The sequence below is a fragment of the Ahaetulla prasina genome, chromosome 2 (assembly GCF_028640845.1).
Source record: "Ahaetulla prasina isolate Xishuangbanna chromosome 2, ASM2864084v1, whole genome shotgun sequence".
NCBI lineage: Eukaryota > Metazoa > Chordata > Lepidosauria > Squamata > Colubridae > Ahaetulla > Ahaetulla prasina.
In genome coordinates, this window is record NC_080540.1 from 129350727 (window position 1) to 129377048 (window position 26322).

The 26322-nt window shown below is 41.8% G+C and overlaps 1 protein-coding gene across 3 annotated transcripts in view; it reads left to right on the forward strand.

Annotated features, from left to right (window-relative positions):
• The first annotated feature begins 6252 nt into the window (after positions 1 to 6252).
• Positions 6253 to 26322, forward strand: part of FBF1 (Fas binding factor 1) — a 44035-nt gene continuing 23965 nt past the window's right edge. The window contains exons 1-15 of one of the 3 annotated variants that reach the window (XM_058165941.1): positions 6253 to 6752; positions 8453 to 8558; positions 11577 to 11604; positions 14373 to 14414; positions 16253 to 16340; positions 16666 to 16726; positions 16927 to 16977; positions 17716 to 17857; positions 19332 to 19415; positions 21182 to 21298; positions 21387 to 21522; positions 22768 to 22901; positions 24127 to 24226; positions 24312 to 24746; positions 25901 to 25978. In XM_058165941.1, coding sequence (XP_058021924.1) covers positions 8556 to 8558; positions 11577 to 11604; positions 14373 to 14414; positions 16253 to 16340; positions 16666 to 16726; positions 16927 to 16977; positions 17716 to 17857; positions 19332 to 19415; positions 21182 to 21298; positions 21387 to 21522; positions 22768 to 22901; positions 24127 to 24226; positions 24312 to 24746; positions 25901 to 25978 — 1499 coding nt within the window. In that variant the 5' untranslated portion in view covers positions 6253 to 6752; positions 8453 to 8555. The remainder of the gene's footprint in view (positions 6753 to 8452; positions 8559 to 11576; positions 11605 to 14372; positions 14415 to 16252; positions 16341 to 16665; positions 16727 to 16926; positions 16978 to 17715; positions 17858 to 19331; positions 19416 to 21181; positions 21299 to 21386; positions 21523 to 22767; positions 22902 to 24126; positions 24227 to 24311; positions 24747 to 25900; positions 25979 to 26322) is intronic. The other 2 variants (XM_058165943.1, XM_058165942.1) reach the window with 2 other exon arrangements.

The following is a 26322-nucleotide window of genomic DNA, read 5'->3' on the forward strand; positions in this document are numbered from 1 at the left end:
CATATTATACATTAATGATTTCTGTGACCATATTACAAGTAATTGTGTTCTCTTTGCTGACGATTTCAAACTATTTAACACCGCCAACAATACAGCTATCCTCCAAAAAGACCTTGACTTTTTATCTGAATGGTCTAAAACTTGGCAAATCAAAATCTCAACCAGCAAATGCTCAGTCTTACATATTGGAAAAAAGAACCTTAACACTAAGTACAAGCTTGATGGACATTACCTTACTGATGACCCCCACCCTGTTAAAGATCTTGGAGTTTTCATATCAAACGATCTAAGTGCCAAAGCCCACTAACTATATCGCAAAAAAAGGCCTTAAAAGTAAACCTAATCTTGCATAGCTTCTCCAAAAACACTACACTATTATTTATGTATGTATGTATGTATGTATGTATGTATGTATGTATGTATGTATTTATTTATACATACATACATACATACATACATACATACATACATACATACTTTTATACTACCCTTCTCCCGAAGGACTCAGGGCGGTGTACAGCCTACATTAAAACAGTTAAATATACAAACTTAAAATCACAATTAAAAAACTTATTCAGTAAAGGCCGAAATTAAAACCATCAAATTGACCATATTAAAATACCCACTAAAATTGTTAAAATTTAAAAATTTAAAATTCAGGCCAGTCCCGCTTGGAAAAATAGATAGGTTTTCAATTCCCGGCGAAAGGTCCGAAGATCGGGTAATTGGCGTAAACCGGGGGGGAAGTTCATTCCAGAGAGTAGGTGCTCCCACAGAGAAGGCCCTTCCCCTGGGGGCCGCCAGCTGACATTGCTTGGCGGACAGCACCCTGAGAAGACCCTCTCTGTGAGAGCGCACTACTAACCAGAGCATATAAAACATTTGCTAGACCAATTCTTGAATACAGAGTTGTTAATGCTTCGAATACACTACCTGACTCTGTGGTCTCTTCCCAAAATCCCCAAAGCTTCAACCAAAAACTATGTACCATTGACCTCATCCCATCCCTAAGAGGGCGTGCATAAGAGCTCAATCGTGCCTACCATTCCTGTCCTATTGTTTCCTTTCATTATATCCAATTAATATAGTTATTACATATTCATACTGTTATGTATTAACAGTTGTGCCTTTAAATATTTGAGCGGGAAATCAGCACGTTGCTGATTGGACGAAGCCTCCAGCAGAACTGTATAAAAGGAGAGGTTTTTGCCCCAGCCTGTTGCTGGGTTCACCCTATATTAAAGAGCTGTTGTCACTACCCTGGTCTCCAGCCTCGTTACTTCCCGAACTTAACATTGGCGACGAAGGTGGGATCTCGAGGCTAAGGAGAACCAGAACCGAGCTGAAGCACGCTAGTCCCGAACCCAGCAAACTCAGGGCAGAAAGCGGAAATGGCAAACACGCCACCCGCACCGTACAACCCGGCAAGGAGAAATGGGAACATATATGACCCGTTTGAAAGCTTTCTAGAAGCCAACGAACTACAGGGATCCTGATAACCGCAAACGGGCTTACTTCTAAGCCATTGCGGGCCGGAGGTAATCGAGATTGCGGAAGCCCTGGCAGAGCCAACGCCGATACAATCGGTATCGTGGCCGACTCTGCAGACTTTGCTGAAGAACCATTTCGCACCGACGCCGTCCAAATACGTGCAGCGGTTTGAATTGAGAACGTAGACAGATGGAGGCGAGTCCATCGGTGACTACATGGCGCTTTAAGAAGGCGTCCAAGGACTGCGGATACCGAGACTTAGACGAAGTGCTACTCGAGCAACTCATCCGAGGGGTCAAGGACATCCGCCTCTGGCGGCGACTGCTAGCCAGGAGCAACCTGACACTAGCCACCGCTCTGGGCGAGGCCAGAGCACACGAAATGTCTACTAAAGCAGCAGAGACTCTGCAAAAGCCTCTTCAATCCAAGGCGGCGCAAAGCCAACGCCAGTACACCAGGAGGAGATTCAGTCCGAATCCGAAGGTGAGGCGAGGATGAGGAAGGGTCTGCCGGACCGAGAAACGCGACACTGAGGACCGTGGCGAGTGCGGAAGCTGCGGAGGGCAGCATCAGCGCCAACGCTGCAGGTTTAAAGACGCAACATGCCGGTGTGGGAAGAAAGGACACTTAGCTCAGGTTTGCAGAGCGGCCCAACCTTCCCGCCGAAAATTCAAATCGGCCAATCAAAGCGCGGAACCGGAAAGGCGGCCCGCGATTGGTTCAAACAAGAAAGGCGCAAGTCTAACCAAACGACTGTCATTATAGGCCGCCTCAACCAAAGTGGAAAAGAAGATTTTCACAAAGCCCAAGATCGAGGAGTACGGTGCAGGCTTGAAGTAGACACGGGATCAGCGATCACCATCATGTCCTGGGACACCCTGGCGAAGTCGCTGCCGTCCGTCGCGGCGCCATCTGCAAGCACAAGCGGCTACGAGTGCACGACTACCAGGGAATCGCATCCCTGTTCGAGGGACCACCTCCGTCCGAGTCGAGTACGGCCCTCACAAAAGACCCTGCCCATCACGATCGTCGAAGGAACTCTGCCCAGTCTGTTGGGACTAGACTGGTTTCGTGCCCTGGGCATGGGAGTGACTGGCATCTACAGAAGTGACTGCAATTTGAAAGACATTCTCTTTAACGAGTTCGTAGATGTCTTCAAGGACTGCCTGGGCAAGTACAAGGGACCCCTATTTCCTTCAACTTAGACCCCAGGTAGCCCCCATTAGGCTTAAGGCGAGGAGAGTCCTTTGCCCTAAAACCAAAATTGATAAGGAGCTGGACAAGCTCATTAATCAGGGATTTTGGTGCCAGTCGATCACGCAAAGTGGGAGACGCCAATCGTCACCCCCATCAAATCGGACGGGTCAATTAGAATTTGCGCTGACTACAAGGCGACGCTTAACAAAGCCTTACAGAAAAGCGCTGCACCGGTTCCGTGGTGCAACATTTATTGCACTCCTTGGGGCAAGGGCAAGTCTTTGCAAAGTTAGACTTGGCCCAAGCCTACCAACAACTGCCAGTAGACGCCCGCACAGCCGAAGCCCAAACGATTGTGACGCACAGGGGGGCATTCAAGTGCACCCGATTGCAATTTGGGGTTAGTGTGGCACCAGGGCTGTTCCAAAACCTGATGGAACGACTACTGCAAGGGCTCCCAGGGGTAGTTCCCTACTTCGATGATGTCCTAATTTCAGGGGAAAACATGGAGGAATTGGGGGAGCGGTTAAGAAAGGTCTTGAGCATTTTCCGGACAGCCGGGTTAAAAGTCAAGACAAATAAATGTCAGATAGGGGTCGAATCGGTCGATTTCTTGGGCTACCGGATAGATAAGAAAGGAATTCACCCTACTGAGAGCAAAGTTAAGGCAATTAGGAAGGCTCCAGCGCCCAAAAACAAAGCAGAGCTGCAGGCATTCCTGGGATTGGTTAATTTTTACGCGGTCTTTTTAAAGAACAAAGCAACCGTTGCGGAACCGCTGCATAGGCTCTTAGGGAAAAATACTGTTTGGTCTTGGGGAAAGTCAGAAGATAGGGCTTTTGAAGCAGTAAAGAACCTGCTCTCAAGTGATAGCCTGCTCATCCAATATCACGACTCACTACCCCTAGTGCTGGTTTGCGATGCGTCCCCTTATGGGGTGGGGGCTGTACTCAGCCATAGACTTCCAAACGGCACAGAAGCCCCTATAGCGTTCTACTCTAGAACGATGTCCTCCCCAGAGAGGAACTACAGCCAATTAGACAAAGAAGCATTAGCCATTGTATCAGGGTCAAAAATTCCATGAGTATGTCTTTGGGCGGAATTTTGAAATCGTGACTGACCACAGACCGTTACTGGGATTACTGGCTGGCGACCGGCCAACGCCTGTGGCACTTTCGCCACGCTTGACTCGATGGACTATATTTTAGCCGCTTACTCATACAAGCTGCAACATCGACCGGGAAAGAAGTGGGGCATGCAGGCGCATTGAGCCGATGCCCACTGCCAGGGCGATCAAGACCCCACTCCGGGACACCCATCCTCCTTATTGACTCGTTGGACTCTGGCCCAGTCACATCAAAGGAAGTGGCTCGGGCATCATACCGGGACATTGTGTTAAGGACTGTACTCGGTTGGGTACAGAGGGTGGCCGCTGCGCCGGGCGAACGGTTCAAAGAATTTGTTAAGAAACGTGATGAGCTCTCGGCTCAAGGGGTGCCTGTTATGGGGTGATCGTGTAATAATTCCTGTTAAGTTAAGGGGCAAGGTATTGGACCTCCTCCACGAGGTCACCCAGGCATCGTAAGGATGAAGGGTTAGCTAGAAGCTATGTATGGTGGCCACTCATGGACGCAGAGATTGCTGAGAGGGTAGGGAAATGCCAAGCTTGCCAAGAGTCCAGACCGCTACCCCAACAGCCCCAGTCAGAGAATGGGAAAAGCCCCAAGGGCCTTGGTCAAGAATCCACATTGACTTTGCTGGCCCTTTCACGGCCAAACGTTCCTAGTGGTGGTGGACGATTTTCCAAATGGTTAGAGATCATACTTATGAAGTCCACCACAGCCGAGCAGTAATCGCAACCCTGCGCCACCTATTCGCAACTCACGGGTTGCCGGACACTCTGGTGTCCGACAATGGGCCCCAATTCACGGCAGCCCAGTTTGAAGAGTACCTGGCAGAGGGAGGCATCCGACATGCCCTCTCTGCACCTTTCCACCCTGCGTCGAATGGCCTTGCAGTGCGTTCCGTCCGGGCGCTAAGGAGGCATTGTCCAGGCTCAAGCCAGGTGACTGGCAAACAAAATAGACTTTTTCCTAGCCGTCCAGCACAGAACCCCAAGCACAGCCACTGGAAAAGCCCAGCCGTATTGCTAATGGGACGAAAACTCGGGTGCCCACTTGACCGTTTGAACCCCCATTACACACCCGAGGGTTACAAGGGGGAGCTAGAAAAAACAAGGGAAATGAGCATAGGCGACCGGGTGTGGGCCCGAAACTATGGGGACGGCCCGAGTTGGGTCGCCGGACAAGTAACAAAAGTAACAGGGCCAAAATCGTACGTGGTAGAGCTACCAGACAACCGAATGTGGCGGCGCCACATAGATCAGTTAAGGAAACGAATAACTGGCCAAACCAAACCAACAGAGACAGGTAATGACCAATACCACTTTGAATCCACAGCCGACAATGACCCGGGGGAGGCGCAAGACTTAGCTGAGGTCCCAGAGTTCCAGCGACGCCATCAGGTCCCCGAGGGAAACAGCAAGGAAAATTCCAAAATTAATCCAAGGCCGGATGGCCAAGAAAAAGAGTCGGCCAATAATCCAGAGCCCGATGGCCTAGAGAAAGAGCTGGGAGGAGAAAACAGCCCCTCCGACCAGCTCAAAACACCACCCAGAACTGAACCGCGCAGGTCAGAAAGAACTAGGAGACGCCCAGGTTATTTGCGTGACTACGTCGAAAAATAACATGTGAATAAATATGTAAATAAGACCAAGTGTTTTCTGGGAGGGGAGGAGTGTTATGTATTAACAGTTGTGCCTTTAAATATTTGAGCGGGAAATCAGCACGTTGCTGATTGGACGAAGCCTCCAACAGAACTGTATAAAAGGAGAGGTTTTTGCCCCAGCCTGTTGCTGGGTTCACCCTATATTAAAGAGCTGTTGTCACTACCCTGGTCTCCAGCCTCGTTACTTCCCGAACTTAACACATACTCATATATATATGCTTATATATACTGTGTGACAAAATAAATAAATAAAATAAATGTCATTAGGAATAATTTCCAAGAATTGTCTGTGTGAAAGGCCAGGGTGTGTGAAGGGCCAGCATTTAGCTGGCTATCATTCCCCCACCTTTCCTTGAGACGGGGTCGGGGGGGGGGAGGCGTAATAGAGGTGTGCTTTTGCCCTGGATCACCAGTCCTCACCGGCCCTTCTGAAATCCAATCCTGCTCCGGTCAATTAAGTACAATAGCAATTTAGCAACGCACCGCCGGTAGGCGGTGAGAAGGATGAAACCCGCCTACGCTTTAGCAATGGCTGAAAACTAGATTAATGCAGGAATAATTCAAACTTGCAACATTTAGGTAACCGATTTCCTTTTCCAGAAGCACCATCACGCACACAGCCAGACACCTCCTGTTCCGTGCATAGTCTCTTGGTAGGAAGCCCGGTATTTCCTGTTTCGTCAGTACCGGCAAACACACGGGCCGAGTTAGGCGGGAATCGGTCCGTCTGCATTTCCTAAAACGCTTTGCAGCGGTTGTGGGGGGGGGGGGGAGAGCAAGCGAGTCCGTGGTTTGATAAGTAGATGGTCATGCGGAGAGACGGGTGTTAGGTAGGCTGTTCTCCCTTTTCAAAGGAGAACACGGGAAAGGGCGGCGGGTAAACGGGGGATCTCAGAGGATCTCTAAGCGGCTCCTAGTCCGAGGACTAGACGATTGATTCTGCTCTGTGCGGGGAAGAGCGCACAGAGCTCTGTAGCGAGAGCTGCTCATTGGCTACTATGGTAACTGAGTTGTGTTCCAGTAAGTAATGGTGAAGGCCGTAGGTAGAAGGCAAGGGAACTGCAACCATCATTAAAGTGGATCACAACGGCTTGATTCGATACACATTGTGGCTTCCGGCATCCTGAGTGGAGACGGTAACTAGGACAAACTTAATCAGCATGAACGGGTCGAAACACACAGCCTGCTACACAACCGGCTAATCTGCAATGTGGTTGGTTGGTTAGGATGCAATTATGTGAATTCTGTTTACATTTCAATCCATTGTGCAAATGCAGGTAATTGGATTCATTTAGTAAGCCATTGGTTAGGGGTGTTGGGTTTATAAAGCTACAGTAACTGTGCATAGTTCTGTCTGTCTGTCTGTCTGTCTGTCTGTCTGTCTATCTATCTATCTATCTATCTATCTATCTATCTATCTATCTATCTATCTATCTATCTATCTATCTATCTATCTATCTATCTATCTATCTATCTTCTGGTGTTTTCTTTGACACATCCTTGTAGATTTCTTGGCAACAATTAGAACAAAATTTGCCCCTGTTATAGCTTGACTAATTTTGGATCACTAATTTTGGTAGCAGATTCCTGAAGTGTCTTGTCTCTAGATGTATCTAAATTAAAGAGTTTTACATAATGTAATTACCCAGAGTCCCTGAAGCAACATACAAGTTTAATGAAATAGTAATAATAGTATAAGAGAATCTTATATTTAGGAAAAATTCCTTCTTCCAACTCCACCTACAGAGAATGAAAACAAGGACACACACTTCTATCATCAGTATCTATGCTCTCAGTTTCAGTGGCCTGTTTTGTTCATAACTGTAGATTAACCTTCCCCAAACTGGAGCCTCTTAAGTGGCTGGATGATTGTAAAAACTGAGGTCCTACACATTTGTAAGACACTAATTAGGAAAAATTGTGACAAACTATCAGGATGTAATAAGTATTGGAGGCAACCTGTTGATCTGATGATAGTCACATGCCATTAGAAAGAAATTTTGTAGTATATTAGCTAAGGAAGCATTCTTTGCTCTGGTATGTTGGGCTAGATCAGGGTAGTCAACCTTTTTATACCTACCGCCCACTTTTGTATCTCTGTTAGTAGTAAAATTTTCTAACCACCCACCGGTTGCACAGTAATGTGCCATGTATTGTCGTCTGCGCATGCCTCTCGCGCATCATGGATTGGGTTTGGGGGGGGCGCCGGCTACCACTCTGCTTGTCTGTTACAGGTGGCGTGGGGGGAGATGCGCGAGCTATTCTGGGATGAGGCTCTTTTGTTTGCGGTCGCACTATAGCACCATTTAGTTTCACTTACATAACATGAACTGAACTTATGCGCGGGTGATACAAATAGTATATTTTCAGAAATTTAAATTGTCATGAGGAATTTTATGAAAACCTATTGAAAATGTTTTTAAATAATGCTATGAATTTTTTTAAAAAAGTCAAATTAAAAAAAAGGAAAATGCCCCTACCGCCCACCGTGAAAGCTGGAACACCCACTAGTGGGCGGTAGGGACCAGGTTGACTACCATTGGACTAGATGATGGGAATTTGGAGAGCCCCAAATTTTGGACCCTCTAGACTACTGGATTTAGAAAGCTCTGAAGTTTGTACAAGCTGTGTGAGACTGGGTGATAGTGGGAAGCTCACAAGCTGAGTTTGCACAACAGACAGAATTGCAAACTACATAGCAATATTTTAGCTTGCTATGTTATCCAAACCCAGTTAGGGCAGCTTATGGCTCACACAGTCAGGATTAAGTAAATTAACTATGTTGAATGTTGTGCAAACAGCCACAGTGAGACCTCACAATTTATTAGGCTATAATGTGGTCAGCTGTTTAATGAATCAGTGTGTCTAACAAATACATAGGGCCTGCTGCAGGATTAAAATGCTGCTGTAAGATTATAAATATCAGATAGGATTCTTTAAAAATCCTAATAAATTATATTTTATTTTGCATTGTAAGTGAGAAAGGCTGGAGAAATTGTTGATCGACGTATGTCTATACATGAAGAAAACTTGAGAAAATCACTTGCAAGAGATACAGCAATGCAATTGGAGACCATGAGATGGTAAGAATGAACGTAGTGTTCAATTGATTCTGTTGGATCATAGGCATGCATACAAGGGCATACATCCTTGCTTAGCAGCTACTCCTTCAGTAACTGTTCAGAGTTGCAACAGCGCTGAACAAATGGTACTTGCAATCACTCCTCAAAATTCTAGGTCTCGCAGTACCTCCACAATCACGTGATTGTAATATGAGTACTTGGCTGCAGTGCCCTTCAGTCACATGATCGCTATTTGTGAACTTTCCACAAGCAAAGTCAACTGGGAAGCTGGAAGGAAAGGCTGCAAGACAATGTGGCAAGTCTCTTCTGCTCAGAATGCAAGTCTGATTATTCCAAGACCTTTGCGGATTGTGCAGAATGATATCTGATGTGTTTGAAAAGTACCAGGGTGCGATACTTTCATCAGTGAAGCTCAAACTAAAATCCTGGGATTAGAAAACTTACAACTCCGTCGACTTCGACATGACCTGTGTTTAATACACAAAATCATCTATTGCAATATCCTTCCTGTAAATGACTACTTCAGCTTCAATCGCAATATTACAAGAACAAAAAATAGATTCAAGCTTAATGTCAACCGCTTCAAACTTGATTGCAGAAAATATGACTTCTGCAACAGAGTTGTTAATGCTTGGAACTCATTACCTGACTCCATAGTCTCTACTCAAAATCCCAAAATCTTCAACCAAAAACTGTCTACTGTTGACCTCACCCCATTCCTAAGAGGACTATAAGGGGCGTGCATAAGAGCACAAAAGTGCCTACCGTTCCTGTCCTATTGTTCCCTTTATTATATCAAATTAATATAGCTAATGCATATTATATATATATATATATATATATATATATATATATATATATATATATATATTTGTTTTCTGAGGTTTTCACGGGTGTTTGTATATAGGTCTTTGGTTGTTCGGGTTTTCTCCCGTGTAAAATTGGAAGTGTCTTGGCGACGTTTCGACGAAGTCTCATTCGTCATCTTCAGGCTTCAGCTTCGTGCTTCTGGGAGCAATGTGTGATCGCAGCTGTTTCTTCCTTTTAACTGCTAGTGGGGGTTTGAACTGATTGGGTGGGAGCTTGGCTGTGCTCTGATTGGATGGGGGTTTTTCTGTGCTCTGATTGGCTGGGGGTGTGTCCTGTGTTGGTGGGGGCTTGGTTGTGCTCAATCTAGTCTGTGCTGCAGGGGGATTTGAGCTGGTGAGCTGCATAGCTGTTGTTTGGCTTTGTGGTCGTGCTACATAATCTGGCCACACGGGAAAGAAAAACTTGACAACTTCCTCACACACCTCAATAGCCTACACCCCAAAATACAGTTCACTATGGAAACAGAAGTTAATAACCAACTTCCCTTCCTGGATGTCTTAGTCTACAGAAAACCCAATGGCTCCCTAGGACACACCATCTACCAGAAGAAAACACACACAAACCGCTATCTGCACGCACTCTCACACCACCACCCAGCACAGATCAACTCCGTAGCCAAGACACTCATCTCCAGAACAAAATGCTTAGCTGATGAACAACACCTAAAACCCGAACTAGACACTCTCACTAACGTACTAACATCCAATGGATTCCAAACAAATAAGATTACCAAGCTAATCCAAAAAGAACCCCCCACTAAAATCCAAGACAGAGAACAAGAAAACGGCACAGCCCTCCTCCCATATATAAGAGAATCAGCAAGATCCTCCACAAACACAACATCAAGACAGCATTCTGCACAAACAGAAAAATATCCACCATCCTAAGAAACCCCAAAGACAAAATTGAGTTAGAAAATCAAGGAGTATATGAAATCCCATGCACCGCCTGCCCCACCACATACATTGGACAAACCAACAGAAGAATAAGTGCACGCATTGAAGAACACAAGAACTCATTCAAAAAAGAGGAACCAACTTCTTCCCTGGTCCAACACTTTAAAGTCACAGGACACGATATTGACTTTAAAAAGACCAGAACTATCGCCAAAACTGAACACTTTAACAACAGAATAATCAGAGAAGCCATTGAGATAGAAAATGCCCACACAGCATGAACAAACGAGATGACACCTCCGCCTACCAGCCATTTGAAACCCGCCTTATTGACAAACGAGTCCCTAACACGAGGAATGACACCAGACCCACACTCACAAGGTCCACACAGGATGTCACCACCGCACATCCACCCAGAAAGCAGACCCAAACCCACACTGATCATGAAGCACGACCAAGGACCAGAAGCCAGACCGCAGCTGCAACATTAGCCATTTCAAACCCCTCCAATCCATTCATGCAGCAGACTGACACCCACTATGAAGATGTAGCACGACCACAAAGCCAAACAACAGCTATGCAGCTCACCAGCTCAAATCCCCCTGCAGCACAGACTAGACTGAGCACAACCAAGCCCCCACCAACACAGGACACACCCCCAATCAGAGCACAGAAAAACCCCATCCAATCAGAGCACAGCCAAGCTCCCACCCAATCAGTTCAAACCCCACTAGCAGTTAAAAGGAAGAAACAGCTGCGATCACACATTGCTCCCAGAAGCACGAAGCTGAAGCCTGAAGATGACGAATGAGACTTCGTCAAAACGTCGCCAAGACACTTCCAATTTTACACGGGAGAAAACCCGAACAACCAAAGACATATATATATATATATATATATATATATATATTCTTCATGATATGTTTTTTACTTTTGACAATGTTTATGTATACTGTTATGACAAAATTAAATAAAAAATAAATAAATAAAAAAGAATTGTATATTGTATATTGTTCCTATTTTCAGGGTAAAATGTATTCACATTAGAATAAATAAAATCTAATTTATATTTGGGTAAACTGATCTGGATTGAATAGAAATTACCTTGAAATATAGGTCAGTTCAAGGTTTATACGAGAGAGAACCAAAGGATCATAAATGTTCATTCTTGTATCCATTTACTTCCAGATTTAATCCAGGTTTGACAATTTGCCCTCTTTCTAACCAAATATTTATCCTTTTTCTTCTTTAGGCAAAGAAACTTAAGAAAAGTTTAAGAAGTAAGTGCATTTGTATTTTTACTTTCTTGTGATCCATTAAGTATTAGCCATTGCTCCAATGGATTGTGTGATGTCATTGGAAGCCAGTTTCAAGCGATTGCATCAAGAGCAGCTTTGAAGTTCCAACTCCTATACCTCCCATAAGATCAGTTGGGTTACCTGGATGAAAGACAGGCATTTCTCAATAGTAGTTACATAATAAAAAAAATAGCACCATCATCCTGATAAATTGTGTTTCCAAATACACTAATAAAACATGCAATGTTTTTTTTTCTTAGCAGTATTTTAATTGATGCATTTAATTAAATTCTTCTAGTTATCATTAAGATCAAAGATGATCCATAGGGGAGGCTGCACTAACTCATTTTCGAGAAATAAAAGCCAGAGTGGACAGGATCATATGCTTATGAGCAGAGATAGATGGGGGAAACTGTGGGCTTTCTTTTGATTTTTTTAAAAATTAAATCAAACTAAATTTAGGACTTGCACTACAATGTTCAAATGTTTTGTACCTCAGAATATCAGAAAATGATACCACCAATTTGTAGCAGTTGTGCTTGGAAGAGAATCCAGAACCTCCAAAAGGGACTTTGAAGGATTTAGGGCAGTCAGATTGCTCTCTTGTTATTTTCATCTCTATGGCAAAGTGCTCATTCTGCCATGTTTTGATTTGATGACTCTTATGTAATTACACGTGAGCTAGTTTGGTGTAGTGATTCAAGCACCAGGCTGTTGTGAATTCTAGTCCCACCAGTCTCTCTTTGTCAGTCATAGCAAGAAGACAAAGGCAAATCAATTCCAAAAATGCTGCCACTAAAACTATACAGGTAGTCCTTGATTCACAACAGTTCATTTAGTGTCCATTCAAGATTACAATAACACTGAAAAAGTGACATACGACCATTTTTCACATTTACGATCTGTTGCCGCTTGCTCAGGGTCACTTGATCAAAATTCAGCCGCTTGGCAACTGCTGGTTGCAGGTTGCAACTGCTGGTTGAAGGGTCCTGGGGTCATGTGATCACCTTTTGCAACCTTCTGACAAACAAAGTCAATGGGGAAGCCAGATTCATTTTACTACTGTGCTATTAACTGAACAATTGCGGTGATTCACTTAACAATTATGGCAAGAAAAGTCATTAAATGAGGCAAAGTTCCCTTAATTGTCTCGCTTACCAACAGAAATTTTGGGCTCAATTGGGGTGGTAAGTCGAGGGTAACCTGTATTGACTTCTCCAGGCACTTGCCTGGAGTGGAGACTGACTCAAAGGTACAAAAGAAAATGTTTTCTATTATATATGCTTTGCTACAAAAAATTTGATTTGAATTGCATCCTATCGTTTTAGGTAAGTGGCATAAATCGAGAGAGTTGAAAAAGAATCTGCAGACATTGTGCTCACTGAGAGGCGTGTTTTGCATTTGACAGTGCTTCCATGTCATAACTTACATAACTTATCAGCTTGCAACACAACTTTGTTTTGGTCAACCCATTCCAAACCCTGATTAAAAAGGAACATGATGCCAATATTATAACTGGGTAAAATATGTTAAAGCATATTTGGTTTATTTGGTATCGTTTTGATGTAGACCTAACCACGGTAATTTGGGAATGTTGTCTATGCATCCAGATAGTTATGTATTTCAACTGCTGTAGCTAAAATAAATGATAACATAGAATGGATATGGGCTCAGCTTGGGTTGACACTGAACATCTAAAATATATTAAATTAACTGGCAATCTTTAATTGGTTTCATTCCAAAAATAAAGCAGACTGCTCTGTGGATTTCAGGCAAGCCAGTTGTTTTTTTAAAAAACTCCTAAATATGATATACTACTATTTTACTGTTACAGGAGAAGTGAATCAGAAGGAACAAAATTTGACAAAGTGTGATCAATCACTCATAGTTCATCATACATTGGGTAGCTGATCTAAACTTGATGTGGTATGCTAGAGAAGATGGGTTGATCCCATGTTCCATGGCTATAGATGGGGTTTCATTTTTTCTTGGGCCAAGTATTCTTAGCTGGAAAAGTTGAGAGAAAAACTTTATGCTATGGCCAACTGCTTCATGTTTTCTTTGATTGGTCATTTTTCAAATATGGAGATTCCCAGATGTCTTTTCTATACTTTTTTGTCTTAGGAAGATCTTATTACTTTTTTGCTTATACTCTAGGATAGGCATGTCCAACCTGTGGCCCATATGCAATCCTGGACGGCTAGTAATGCGGCCCCACAAAATATAATAAAAATATATAAAATCAGAGGAAGTTTGTTATTTAAATACATCATCTATATTATATAGTTTATGTGACCAAAAACAATCCTCCTCACGCACTGTGGCTCAGGCTAGCCAAAAGGTTGGACAACCATATTTTAGGATGTCATATTGCATCCATGAAAACCTTCAGATTTCTGATTGAATCCTCTGATTATTTATGAGCTGACCATCAGATTTCCAGGAGCCCCATGTCATTAATCTGGGAACACTGAAAAATTTATGCTCTCTAGGACACATTTTCCTTATGAGAACCTTGCTTTTCAGCACTTCGTTGCCGAATCCAATTGGAACCAGCTTTTCAGAACATTCTGTAATATACTCTGTAGTCATTTTATTTGGTTCCATTTTCTATATGGTGTCCATGTAGACTTGACTTTATTTTTGTTATTCACAACTACTGTCTGGGGTCTTCCTTTCAAGATACGGTCTTGAATTTGCTTCAGCTTTCCCAGAATTTTCTACTCATTATTTTGTCTGGTTTGTTGTAGGTTCCATTGATGATGTCCTTGGTGATCTCCTTGGTGATGATGGTAAAGTGGAAGAAAAAATATAATGGGAACTTGTGCATGAAGAAATAGTTTCAAATGTTCTGCTCCACATGCCTTCCCCTCCTCCTTTAGAGTTTGGGTGGAGGCTACTGGAAAGCATGCCATTACTATAATGATTTTATCAGAGGAATTCTGTCTTTTGATAATGATTTCCTCAGTCTTGGCTGCTTTCACAAATAACATTGTACAAGAGACATAAATTCCAATTCCATCTCTAATTTGGAGATTTTCGTTTCATACAGCTCCAATCAGCATGGCTATGAAGTTATAATATACTGATTTATTTAAAAGATTTATATGGCCACCCACCTCATGCACTATAACACTGGGTGGCTTTTAGTAACATTTAAAAATATCAAAACACAAAATAAAACCATACTACACAATCAGGCACCATAACATTCTGACTGAGTTAGACTCAGTCCCCATCTTTGTCCAATGCCTGGACTAGAGCTATGTCTTAGCAGCATTATAACATTTGATTTTGTAATCAGAATTGAAACCACAACACCTAAAATGATCAGTTTGCTAAACCAAAATTTAACATTATCTGCATCAGGAGAAAGAAGCTTTTGCAAAACAACACACTCCCATTTTCTCTCACCATTTTACTACAGACAAGATAAAGAATAAACCAGGACTTGGTTTCTCTCTGGATTGTTATGTGCAGATCATGATATGTAATTTCAGATGAGCCTTATTTAATGATCAAATGGGTCATTTAAGCTATAGTCCCCATAACCATAAATGTCTATTGACATAACATAAATTGCTGTTGCTTTTTCCTACCTAGCTATGCAGGAAAAGGAAAGAAGCAGGGGGCTGTATAATCCCAGGACTTCTCACAAACCTCTTTCTATTTATGCATGCGTTCTAAATCAGCATGTGGCATTATATGCATAGTTTTTGACTGGTTAAGTTTATACAACAGGCTAAATCATAATGTGGTTTATTTGGTTCTGGTTCTGGCTTATTGTAATGAATTAGATGGCTATGACATGTTCAAACCATGGTTATAAGTACATTTTGTATGATGGGACCCAAATTGTGTTCTTTTTAATTCCTGCAGTTATGTACTACTAACATTGTTTTTAATATATTATGTTAATATAATTCTATGGGAATACTGTCTTTAATTTTATAAGTAGCACTTTAAAGTAGCACTTTAGGAAAAACACAGGGTTTACATCAGGGGTGAAATCCAGCAGGTTCTGACAGGTTCTGGAGAACTGGTAGCGGAATTTTGAGCAATTCGGAGAACTGGCCCCAGAGTGGGGTGGGAATGGAGATTTTGCAGTATCCTTCCCCTGCCATGCCCACCAAGCCACACCCACAGAACCACTAGTAAAAAAAAATTGGATTTCACCACTGCTTTACATGTTAATGAATATATATTTTTATTGTACATCACCTATTTAATAGCAGCCATGCAATGAGACAGATGTTGAGGTATAGCTATAGTACTTACCCATGAACTCCTTCCTTACCTTTTCGGGGCCCAATCATTTACTAATTAACATGTTAGAATGATGTCTCTACTTGCTGTTCTTCAGTTTTTCATCTTGAGAGGTAGTTTGGGATATGAGAGGGACTGACTCAAGTCACTGACTAAAATTTCATAGATACAAGTCGACTTGAACCAATTCTGTCTGTACTAAGTCTGTTTTGAACCAATTCTGTCTGTACTGAGTCTGTTTTGAAGTCATGTAAGTTTACTCCGTCTCTACGTTGCTGAGCATACCAATTGACTAAAATACATCTCTTAGAGCAAAGGATACAACCTGTGCTTAAATGTTTACATCTTCATCTCTCACTTTAAGATGATATTCCTGCTAATTTGGGCAAACCTACCTCATTTGGCAGCACTGATGGGAAAGCCAGAGAAATCGTGCCACAGACCAGCAGAAAGTACGTAATGGTATTGTACTTTAATACGGAGCATGTTCAGAGTACGGAATGGCAATAGGACTGACTAACGGAGCCTCTTGAACCTATTACTATTATTGTTGTTGTTGCCCTCTCCTCTTTAACTTTTCTTGCTGTAAACTGCATATATTGACAGATCTTTCTTTAAGCTGTGTTGCTTTAAAAAATTCTTCTACATTGAAATGAGATTTGGAAACTATTCCTTGATTAAAATATCTGAGCGATCTAGGGACTTTTGGTAAAACCTGTAACAAGTGCTGTTTGTGGCGGGATCCATTCTTCTTACTTGTTTCCTTTGTATTTTCAGGGGCCTATTGGATGATGATTTCTTTAGCAAAATGGCTGTGGAGGAAGGAGCAGATGCAGAGGTGAGAATGTATAACAGTCCAGATTCTTTGTCTGGGAAACCTGTGCCTGAAAATACAGGATTGATTCAGTTGTAATTAGTAATGATGAGCGATGAATTCTGCTCCGTATGCCCAGATTATTGTCTTGAATGATTATTGCAGTATTTATGTGACATTTTTCCATTGAAGCCTCATCTATTATTTATTTGTTCATTTCTCAGGAGCCTGATATCTCAGATGTGGATCCAGAAGCTGTTCTAGAGACCTTGAAGGTAAACTGAAGGATAGATCTTGCAGTGGATAAAAAAAAAACCCAATTTTACTGTGTCTTGCAAATGATGCAAAAAAGCTGAATGCACTCACCAAGAAACTGGTTTTCAGTTTAGCATAATGTGCAAATGGAAGGTAGGAGTGAGATGGGATAGGAAACCACGATTTGCTAGTATAGTGAGCACAGCTCTTGCATAGCATGTTTTGTGAATAAGGAGGCACTATTTATTTATTGTTTGCTGAAATGCTTTTTAGTTTAGCTCTCTCTCAAGTTTTTGAAGCAGTCAACAGCGGTGCAAAAGATATGCAGCTAAAAATGGAGGTAATAGAAACTGTCTTATGCAAAGATCCTTTTTTTTTCAAAAGAAAAGCCAGACCCTAACATATTTCTGATACATTTAATGAGCTATTGTTGTTGTTTCTTTATAGAAAAATTTTATTGGTTTAAAAACAAACAAAAACAACGGACATTGCTCTACATCTCTGATTTCTAACATTTACGTCAAGTTCAAGTTACTATATCATATATTCCTCAGTCTATATACAAATTTACATATCTCCTAATTCCTTGTATATCAAGTATATACTATATTACTATTACCCCTACAACTATATACATATTTACTAAATCTATTATACCCTCACAAGTACAATATACGTTGGTATATACATGTCCAGACTATTTTTAAAACACGAACTAGCATACACAAAACATCAATATATGTTTTCTCTCTGGTCAGGATATGGATGAGATGGAAGCTGATATTTTGGGCATAAAGAAAATGAGCGCAAAGTCTCCTCAGAAGGCTATTAAAGGTGCAGGAACAGCAGAGCCTTTAGCTGAGGCAGCAAAAACTAAGACAATGACCAACATAGAAAGAGGTGAGTGTTTAGCCTTTTGAATCAATTTAACATAACTGTGATGTCTCAGAATACAATTGTTAATGTATATAGACATTATTTTCAGTCTGAACTATTAAAACAGGTATTTTTATCAGTAGTTCTTTTTCCATCTTTTTGTCCTTGATGCAATATCAGTGATAAACATTTTACCCTCATTCATTCAACAATAATGCATAAAACCCAGCTAGCATTGTGAAACTGAAATTGAAATTGAAATTGGAAGATCTTAAAGCTTACCATACTGAACTCCTGGGGCAAAATCTAGATATAAATGAGACAAAATTGAATAACTTCATTTTGTTGTCTCTTACTAGTGCCATAGAGACTGCTAAGGGGCTGTTGACATTTAGAGATCACTTCTGTGCTATGCCTGGCAGCACAAAAAGATTACCTTCAAAAAAAAGGGCTGGCTATAATCTATAATCTAGAACAGGGGTCTCCAACCTTGGCAACTTTAAGACTTGTAGACTTCAACTCCCAGAATACCTCAGCCAGCAAAGCTAGAAGATCTAGAAGAGGGTCATATTAGAAAAAACTGCTGCAGCTGTAACGACTATGGAGTGCTTTGGAGCAAAGCAAAAAGATGCATAAGACCATGCAGGGGCTCTCGCATCGCACCTCTCCGCAAATCTATAAAGCAGCTTCCTCTTTTTCTGAGATTGTGTGACTGGCCTCTGCTTGATACTGGAAACACGTTTGGTTTAAAGCAGAGGTCCCAAACTTTGTGGCTTGGGGCCCACCAGGTAGGGAACCGGACCGTAGACAGGCTCGTGCGCGCCAGCCATTGCTCATGAAAGTCAAGCTGCCTGTGCACACGTGCGCACTAGCCTGCCTGTCAGAAGGCCCAGTTCCGAATAGGCCATGGGGGTTGGGAATCCCTGCTTTAAGGAACTGCTGATAATAGCAATAGCAATCGCACTTATATACGTATACAAGTCTTATATACTGCTTCACAGTGCTTTTACAGCACTTTTACAACCCTCTCTAAGCAGTTTACAGAGTCAGCATATTGCCCCTGGGTCCTCATTTTACTCACCTCAGAAGGATGAAAGGCTGAGTCAACCTTGAGCTGGTGAGATTTGAACTGCCGAACTGCAACTAGCAGTCAGCTGAAGTAGCCTGCAGTACTGCACTCTAACCACCGCACCACCTCGGCTCTATGTTGATAAGTACTACAATTGCTCTTACAACACAACCTGACATTGTGAATTTTTTAGATTTGCCTTGCCAAGTTTGTGTTTGACTCCATTGGCCCTGGCAGCTTGGAATTATAGGTACTATAAAATATCTGGAAGGTATTGAGTTCTTTTATACAGTTCACAACTCTCCAATTAAATCAGCTGTTCTTGAAATCAGAAAGTTTTATTCAGGGCTTCTTGCTATGCGAGACCTGAAAATTGGAGACAATATCTACTATGCCTTTTTTAAAAAAAACTACAAACTTTATATTCAGGAGATTCTGCAAGTGAAGTCAGTAAGGATCTTGGTTCTGTTCCCTCTGCTTCCAAACCACTGAAACAACGGTTCTCCCTTGAAGGTAGGAGTTTGTGTAGAATATATTTTTAATTTATGTAATTTTGAACACAAAGGGAATTTGGAAACATCAGACCTTTATGTGGCAATATTTATATCTGACCAACAATCAATCCAACTCTGAACTTTTGTTGCTATTAATATCTATTAAATTCAGAAACCATAGATAATATTACACTAATACAAACATTTTGTGACTGGTACTTTCTAAATATGTTGCATTGTAACTCACATATTGATTCTGTTCTTTCTTCTTTTTATTTTTTCCCCCCTCTATTCAATGTGGTGCAGCTCATAAAATCTCCTTCTTCACTCTCTCCCTTTCTCAAATACCCCCTATACACGTACCAAAACACATTCATGAACAGACACTATCTAGCACAGGAGCAGTAGAGGTAGTCCTCAACTTACAACCGTTCATTTAATGACTGTTTGAAGTTACAACAGTACTGAAAAAAGTATACTTTGACTTAACATCTTTTGCAGAAGGATAGAATAAATTGTGCATAAAATCATCATCTTTCATAATATACACATGGTCCCCGACTTACAACCACAATTGAGCCCAGAATTTAGGTTGCTAAGTGAGAAATTTGTTAAGTGAGTTTTGCCCCATTTTACAACTTTTCTTGCCATACATGTTAAGTGAATCACTGCAGTTGCTAAATTAGTAACACGATTGTTAAGTGAATCTATCCTTCCCATTGACTTTGCTTGTCAGAAGGTCTCAAAAGGGGATCACATGATCCCGGGACACTGCAACCGTCATAAATATAAACCATTTGCCAAGCATTTGAATTTTGATCACGTGACCACAGGGATGCTGCAAATGGTTGTTAAGTGTGAAAAATGGTGATAAGTCACTTTTTTCAATGCTGTCCCTAAACAAAGTGTTGTAAGTCAAGGACTACCTATAGAGGAAAAAACCATAAATTTTATTTTGTTACCTTACCAATAGTTTTTGCTTAATGACTACTCGTTCAGTGACCATTTGAAGCTATAGCGAGTAGTACTTATGTCCAGCCATCAAAGGTTTGGCCATATCAGCTGCTCTGCAGTCACATGACTGCAATCTGGGCATTTAGGGGGTAAGTCTCCCCTGCCCTGCTGCAGCCATTCCCGACCCAGCTACACTCCTGCCGCACCTCACCCACCCCTCAGCAACCACCTCAAGACCCCATTGAAGTCCTGCATTCTGCAGCAGTCACCCCCAAGTCCCACCAGGCTTGTGCTGTGCCACCTTCCCGCTTCTGCCACAGGCACACTAACCTACATTCATACCCTGCCACACCAGTCCTTCAAGCATCCTTGTGCACACAGCGACAGTCACTTGCTGGCACCCTAGCTTGTTTCCCTAAGATTTAAAACTTTCAATTTCCCCTCTGATTATGCTTCTTGAAAGCTGGCAGGAAGTTGCGAGGAGGTCCTTGCTTAACAACCCATGATCCTCGCTTGATGGCGATAGGGAATGCCTGGATTCCCATTGCTAAGCAACAGAAATTCCTGCCCCAGTTACAAATCTTAAACAAGGACTGCCTGAATTTTACTAAAAATCATTTTGTGGTAGCTTCCTTAACCTCATTGATTGTTTTAATGTATACGTCTCCTAAGACTGTTGTGCTGAGTTAGCCTTCAAGGTGGTTTGAATTTGGGCCTAATTTCTGGCCTATAAAATCTCCTAATCGTACAGCAGTTCTTTTCATTTTCTTCAGTTGTGCTTGTTTTGAAATTACTGCTCTCTTGAAGTTCATAGATACGTCCTTTTTCTAGATATAGATGATCCTTTGGCTGGCCTTCTGTCTGATGATGAAGAAACCCCAGTGAAGCAAACACATTCCTCCGTCACCAAAGCTACTCCAGAAATCAGTGGGGCCCCTAATGAGAAAGGTAAAATACAGTTCCAGAACTGTTTTGCTTGAGACTTCTTTGGCTTCTACAAACTCTGGAAAACCTGTCCATGTATCTCTGCCTACAGTTCATGGCCACGCTGTTGCTCCTGAGCAAAAACAAGAGGAGTTAACCTTTGAAGATGATGAAGATGATCTTATGGAGGCTCTGGGGTTTGGTGAACCCTCGAAGGCAGAAGTGAAATCTGGCAGGAGGAGTGAAGAGTAAGCTAGACAGTTAGCCTTAGATTCATTAGAATTTGCCTCTGTTTAATGAGCTTTAATTTTTTTTAATTGTTAACCACCTTAACTGCCTTGTAGGTAGAAAAGGAAAGCATACATTGGGGAAAAAAAGAACTAAATCTCTGTTCAAAATGTTTTGTAGAACATTTTTAATTGTTAGTTTTATTTATACACCATCCAAAATTCTTTTGTGTAAGGTTGGTAGTCATATAAATTTCACAAATAATAAAATAAAATGAGCTACTAATATCTTTCTCTGGAAGAGGAATCATGGCATTATTGGATATGCAAAATACTGCAATAGTTTCATAGTAGGAGTAACTTAAAATACCTTTCTCTAATTGGCATGATCAAAAGCCTGGGAAATCTTGCAACTGCATTTCCATTAATATGAAGATCAGCTGAATGAAGGATGAATTATAAGCAAATTCATACTACCACCATTGATTTTATTGTACTATTTGTAGCATAACAGAAGGACCAATTAATTAAGAATTAACTAACCTCTTTTTAAAAAATGCCAATTGTTGATTATATCACTTAACAACCATTTGTTTAGAGACCATTCAAAGTTATAACAGTGCTGAAAAGATGTGACTTATAACTGGTTCTTCTACATACAACCATCCCAAGCATCTTTGCAGTCACTTGGTTGCCATTTGGGCTCTTGGCAACCATCACACATTTATCATAGTCATAGCATCCTACGGTCACATGATTACCATTCATGCCTTTCCCAACTGGCTTCTGATGAGCAGCTTCAATGGGGAAACTGGTGAGAGGTTGCAAGTTATCACATGATGTCTCAATGACTGCTTGTGATTTGCTTAATTGCACTGGGACTGCTAGAACTGTTGTGGCTCAGTGGGGCAATCATGATGTTCTGCTTAACAACAGGTTCATTACCTATCTCCCAAACAATGCCACTGATCAGTCCTACTTAAGAGGAAAGAGAAGAAAATTTCCCAGTGTAGTCTAGATCGCATCTAACCTCTTACTTTGTATAGTGGCATCAAGACAGACTTTCATGAATTTCTGGAAACTCTCATCAAGTATTCTAATTTCTTAGCATTAAGCAGAAACCACTTATGAGTTTTCAGTCTGCTGTTTGTCAGCCATGAAGTAAAAGCTGGAATAAAACATAGAAATCCTTAGAAAAGCCATTCTCTTTCTGTCATCCTCAGTTTCTTTATTCATAACATAGTTTGGTTATATTTTTTATTAAAGAAAAGAATCTGGTTCTGCACGAGCAAGGCAAGATGAGTTGCTGGGTCTAGGAACAGCAAAAAAACTGCTAGAGCGACCAAGGACAGGAGAACCAAAAGAGTTCAAGCTGGATAAGAAATATCAGAAGCAGACAGGTAAGCATGATAGGGACCGCTATCATACAAACAGTACTCTTACTTTTTTGTTGAAATATTTACGGTTTTGTTTATCTGCATAAGAAACCTGAAGGACTGTCTGTTGTTTGAAAAAAAAGAAGGAATTTGTTACCTCATATGTTTGCTTGCTCATATACAATACATAAAATATTTAACTTATTTTTCCCTATCAAGAACAATGAAGAATTTCTCCTTGATTCAGATTGAAAAATAATTCTGTGTTTAGTCCTTTTTACCTTTGTTTGGTTTTTATTCCCAACCTTTAGAGGGTTCTCTAGAGAACTTCTGAAATGAATTGCTCTTTGAATCTGAAATAAAACTAGAATTGTGGGGCTAGATGGGACACTGGCGGTCTTCTAGTCCAACTCCCGACCCAAGACAGGACCTTATAGTTTTAGTTTGGCTTATGTCTTGCACAGTTGTCATTGAAAGATCCATTTTCTGAGTATGTATTTCTACTTCTACAAATTACCATAAGGCAGTGGCCCCCAACCTTTTGAGACCAGGGACCGGTTCCGTGGAGAGAGTTTTTTCTGCAGACCGGAGGGAGCGTGGTTTCGCATGCTTCCTGCATTCCATGGATGGGGTTTGGCTTGTTTGCGCAGACTGGTTTCTGGCATGCCATGGATCAGTGCTAGTCCATGGATAGGGGGTTGGGGACCCCTGCCATAAGGGATAAGGTTGTACAAACCTGGTAATCTGCTATATAATGTCTATGACATGAGTAATAGTTGAATTTACTTAATTTAAAGCCTAGGTGTTCTATATTACTATATTACACAAGGGAAGAAAATCTGATTCCATCTGGAAGATTACCCTCATGAACTAGCCTTTTAAAATCATTGGAAAGCCTAAGATTCATTTGTTCATTAGAATGTCATTTTCCATTTATGATTTCCAAGCCCTCAAGGCAAAAATTTAAAATCAGGATCAGACCTCTTAATACTTTAGAGCTCTCTAATCCTACCTGAAAATGTTTCCAAAAATTGAATCTTGAGACATTTTACCCAAAATCCATGAGCTCTTTTTATTTCCTTATTTAAGAATTGAAAACTGATATCCCAGTGGGGGATCTACAATCTACAATCTCCAATTTTATTTTATCTTTTGTTTTGACCTGTTTGTGCTTCAGTCTGGAGATTCTAAATTTTACAACAGCAGCATGAAACTTTTTTTTTTTTTAAATCCTAATGCCATTGTACAGATACGGAAGATGCTCTGGGAGATGACTTCACCTTTGGCGCCTACCAGCCTACTATGGCCTCAACTCCAGAGGGACGGAAGTCGAGACGGCAGTCTGTCAGGTAATAGTAGGCCAGGTTAACCTTTTGGTTTTGATCCCCATAGGCTGCCTTTAAAATTATTTTCACTTGGCAAAAACTCTTGTAGGTTTTCCTCCGAGAACCTCAGTGACCTGAAAACAGAACAGAGATCAAAGCCTTCCCCCTCAGCATCTAACAGTCCTGTACGCAACAAGTCTGGGGCTGACTGGCTGGGACTGAAAGATGAAGATAGTGACTTGCTACCATCTTCCCCACTCAAAGAACCTAGCAAAAGCAGTGCAAGAGGAACCACACTGGATATGCCATCATTTCCTTCAGAAGCTAAGCATCCTCCTCCTCCTCCACTTCCTACCACCATCCAGGGTCCTTTGACAACCAAACAAGTTACTGAAGAAGTCATTCAGAAGAAACAACCAGCTGAGGATGATGGTGATAGCTGGCTGAATAACGTATTGTCTCAAAAAATATCTCAAGCACGGGAGAAAATGAAGAAGAGATCCGGATCCTTAGATATTCAGACACACGGGGATCATCCCACCAGGTAAGAGAAGAGGGCTTTTCATTTGTCCGCTTGACATTTTTCAATTTCTATAAATGAAACATCTCATTTCCTTTCAAAGGCTGTCTCAAATAAATTCCCAAAGGTGACAAATTGTCCCAAAGGTGCTTTTTCAAGAGGCAACTGGAGTTTCTGGTTTTTCTTTGAAGATGTTTCACTTCTCATCCAAGAAGCTTCTTCAGCTCTGAAGAAGCTTCTTGGATGAGAAGCGAAACGTCTTCAAACAAAAACGTCTTCAAAGGAAAAACCAGAATCTCCAATTTCCTCTTGGAAAGGTATCTTTGTATTCTGTTCCCCCCACCTCACCCAGGAAAAACACACGAACGAATGACGTCTGCCAGTAATTTATTCTTACTAGCCGACCTAGTTTTCTTTGGCAGATAAAAGTTCTGGCAGCTACTCTCCTAATGCCTGCCAAGTTTCTTATCACCTCCAGGAGTCAGCGTAGCTGCAGTCCGTTGCTGGGGCAACCAAGAGTTCCAAGAATAATCAGAAGTGCAAGCCTTAAGTCTGAGAAATATCTGAAGATCACGATGTGCAGTTTTTGTCCGTCACAGAGTTTGCAGAGCAACCCCTCCCACTTTTATCCCCTGTGGGGCATGGCTCAGTGACTCAGCAATCTCTGGCCCTTCCACACCTCTTCCTTTGCTGCGCACGCCTCTCCCTCTGACGCTGCCTGGGATCAATCCAAGATTGATCTTCATCACTCTCTATCAGTGGGTGCTCCGACATGCCTCCCTCCTGGCCTTCAGTTGGAGGCTGAGGCGTTGCCAGAAAGGAGGGTCCTGGAGAGGGAGGCCTTATCAGCTCCTCCCCATCACTTTCCGAGTAATCTTCCTCCGTGAGGACAGGCTCGGGAGCTGGAGTCACAACACTTTGAGACAACCATGACCTGGATGACTGAGAATCTCCCTAGACTATAGCAAGTTGTATATTCCATGTGGATACTTAAGGGAAAGTATCCATCAGTGTTTGATGTGTAGTCCTCCTTCATGACAAATCTTGTAGCTTATACTGGAGGAGCAAGAAAGTTTCTTTAATGTAGATTTCCAAATCCTGATGCTCTCTGCATGTGTTAGACTGATTTCTGCAACACATGACAGTTTGAATTCACATTTTTGTTCTCTTTTTATCAGCCAACAGGTAACCTCCACTCAAGAACAACATGGATCTGCTGCCACATCAGATAAACCTGCCAGATTGGAACAATTGGAGTAAGAACTTGCATGACAGTTTTTCAAAGGCATCTGGTTCGGTGTTTCTCAACCTCACCAACTTGAAAATGTGTGGACTTCAACTCCCAAAATTCTGCAGCATATAGGTGGAAGTGAGCCCTCACATTAGGGAATACTGGGAGTTAAAGTACAGGTAATCCTCAATTTACAGCCACAATAGAGCCCAACATTTATTCAAGTGAGAATTTTTTTAAGTGAGTTTTGCTCCATTTTACAATTTTTCTTGCCACATTGGTTAAGTGAATCAATGCAGTTCTTAAATTAGTAACACGATTGTTAAGTGAATCTGATTTCCCCATTGACTTTGCTTGTCAGAAGGTCAC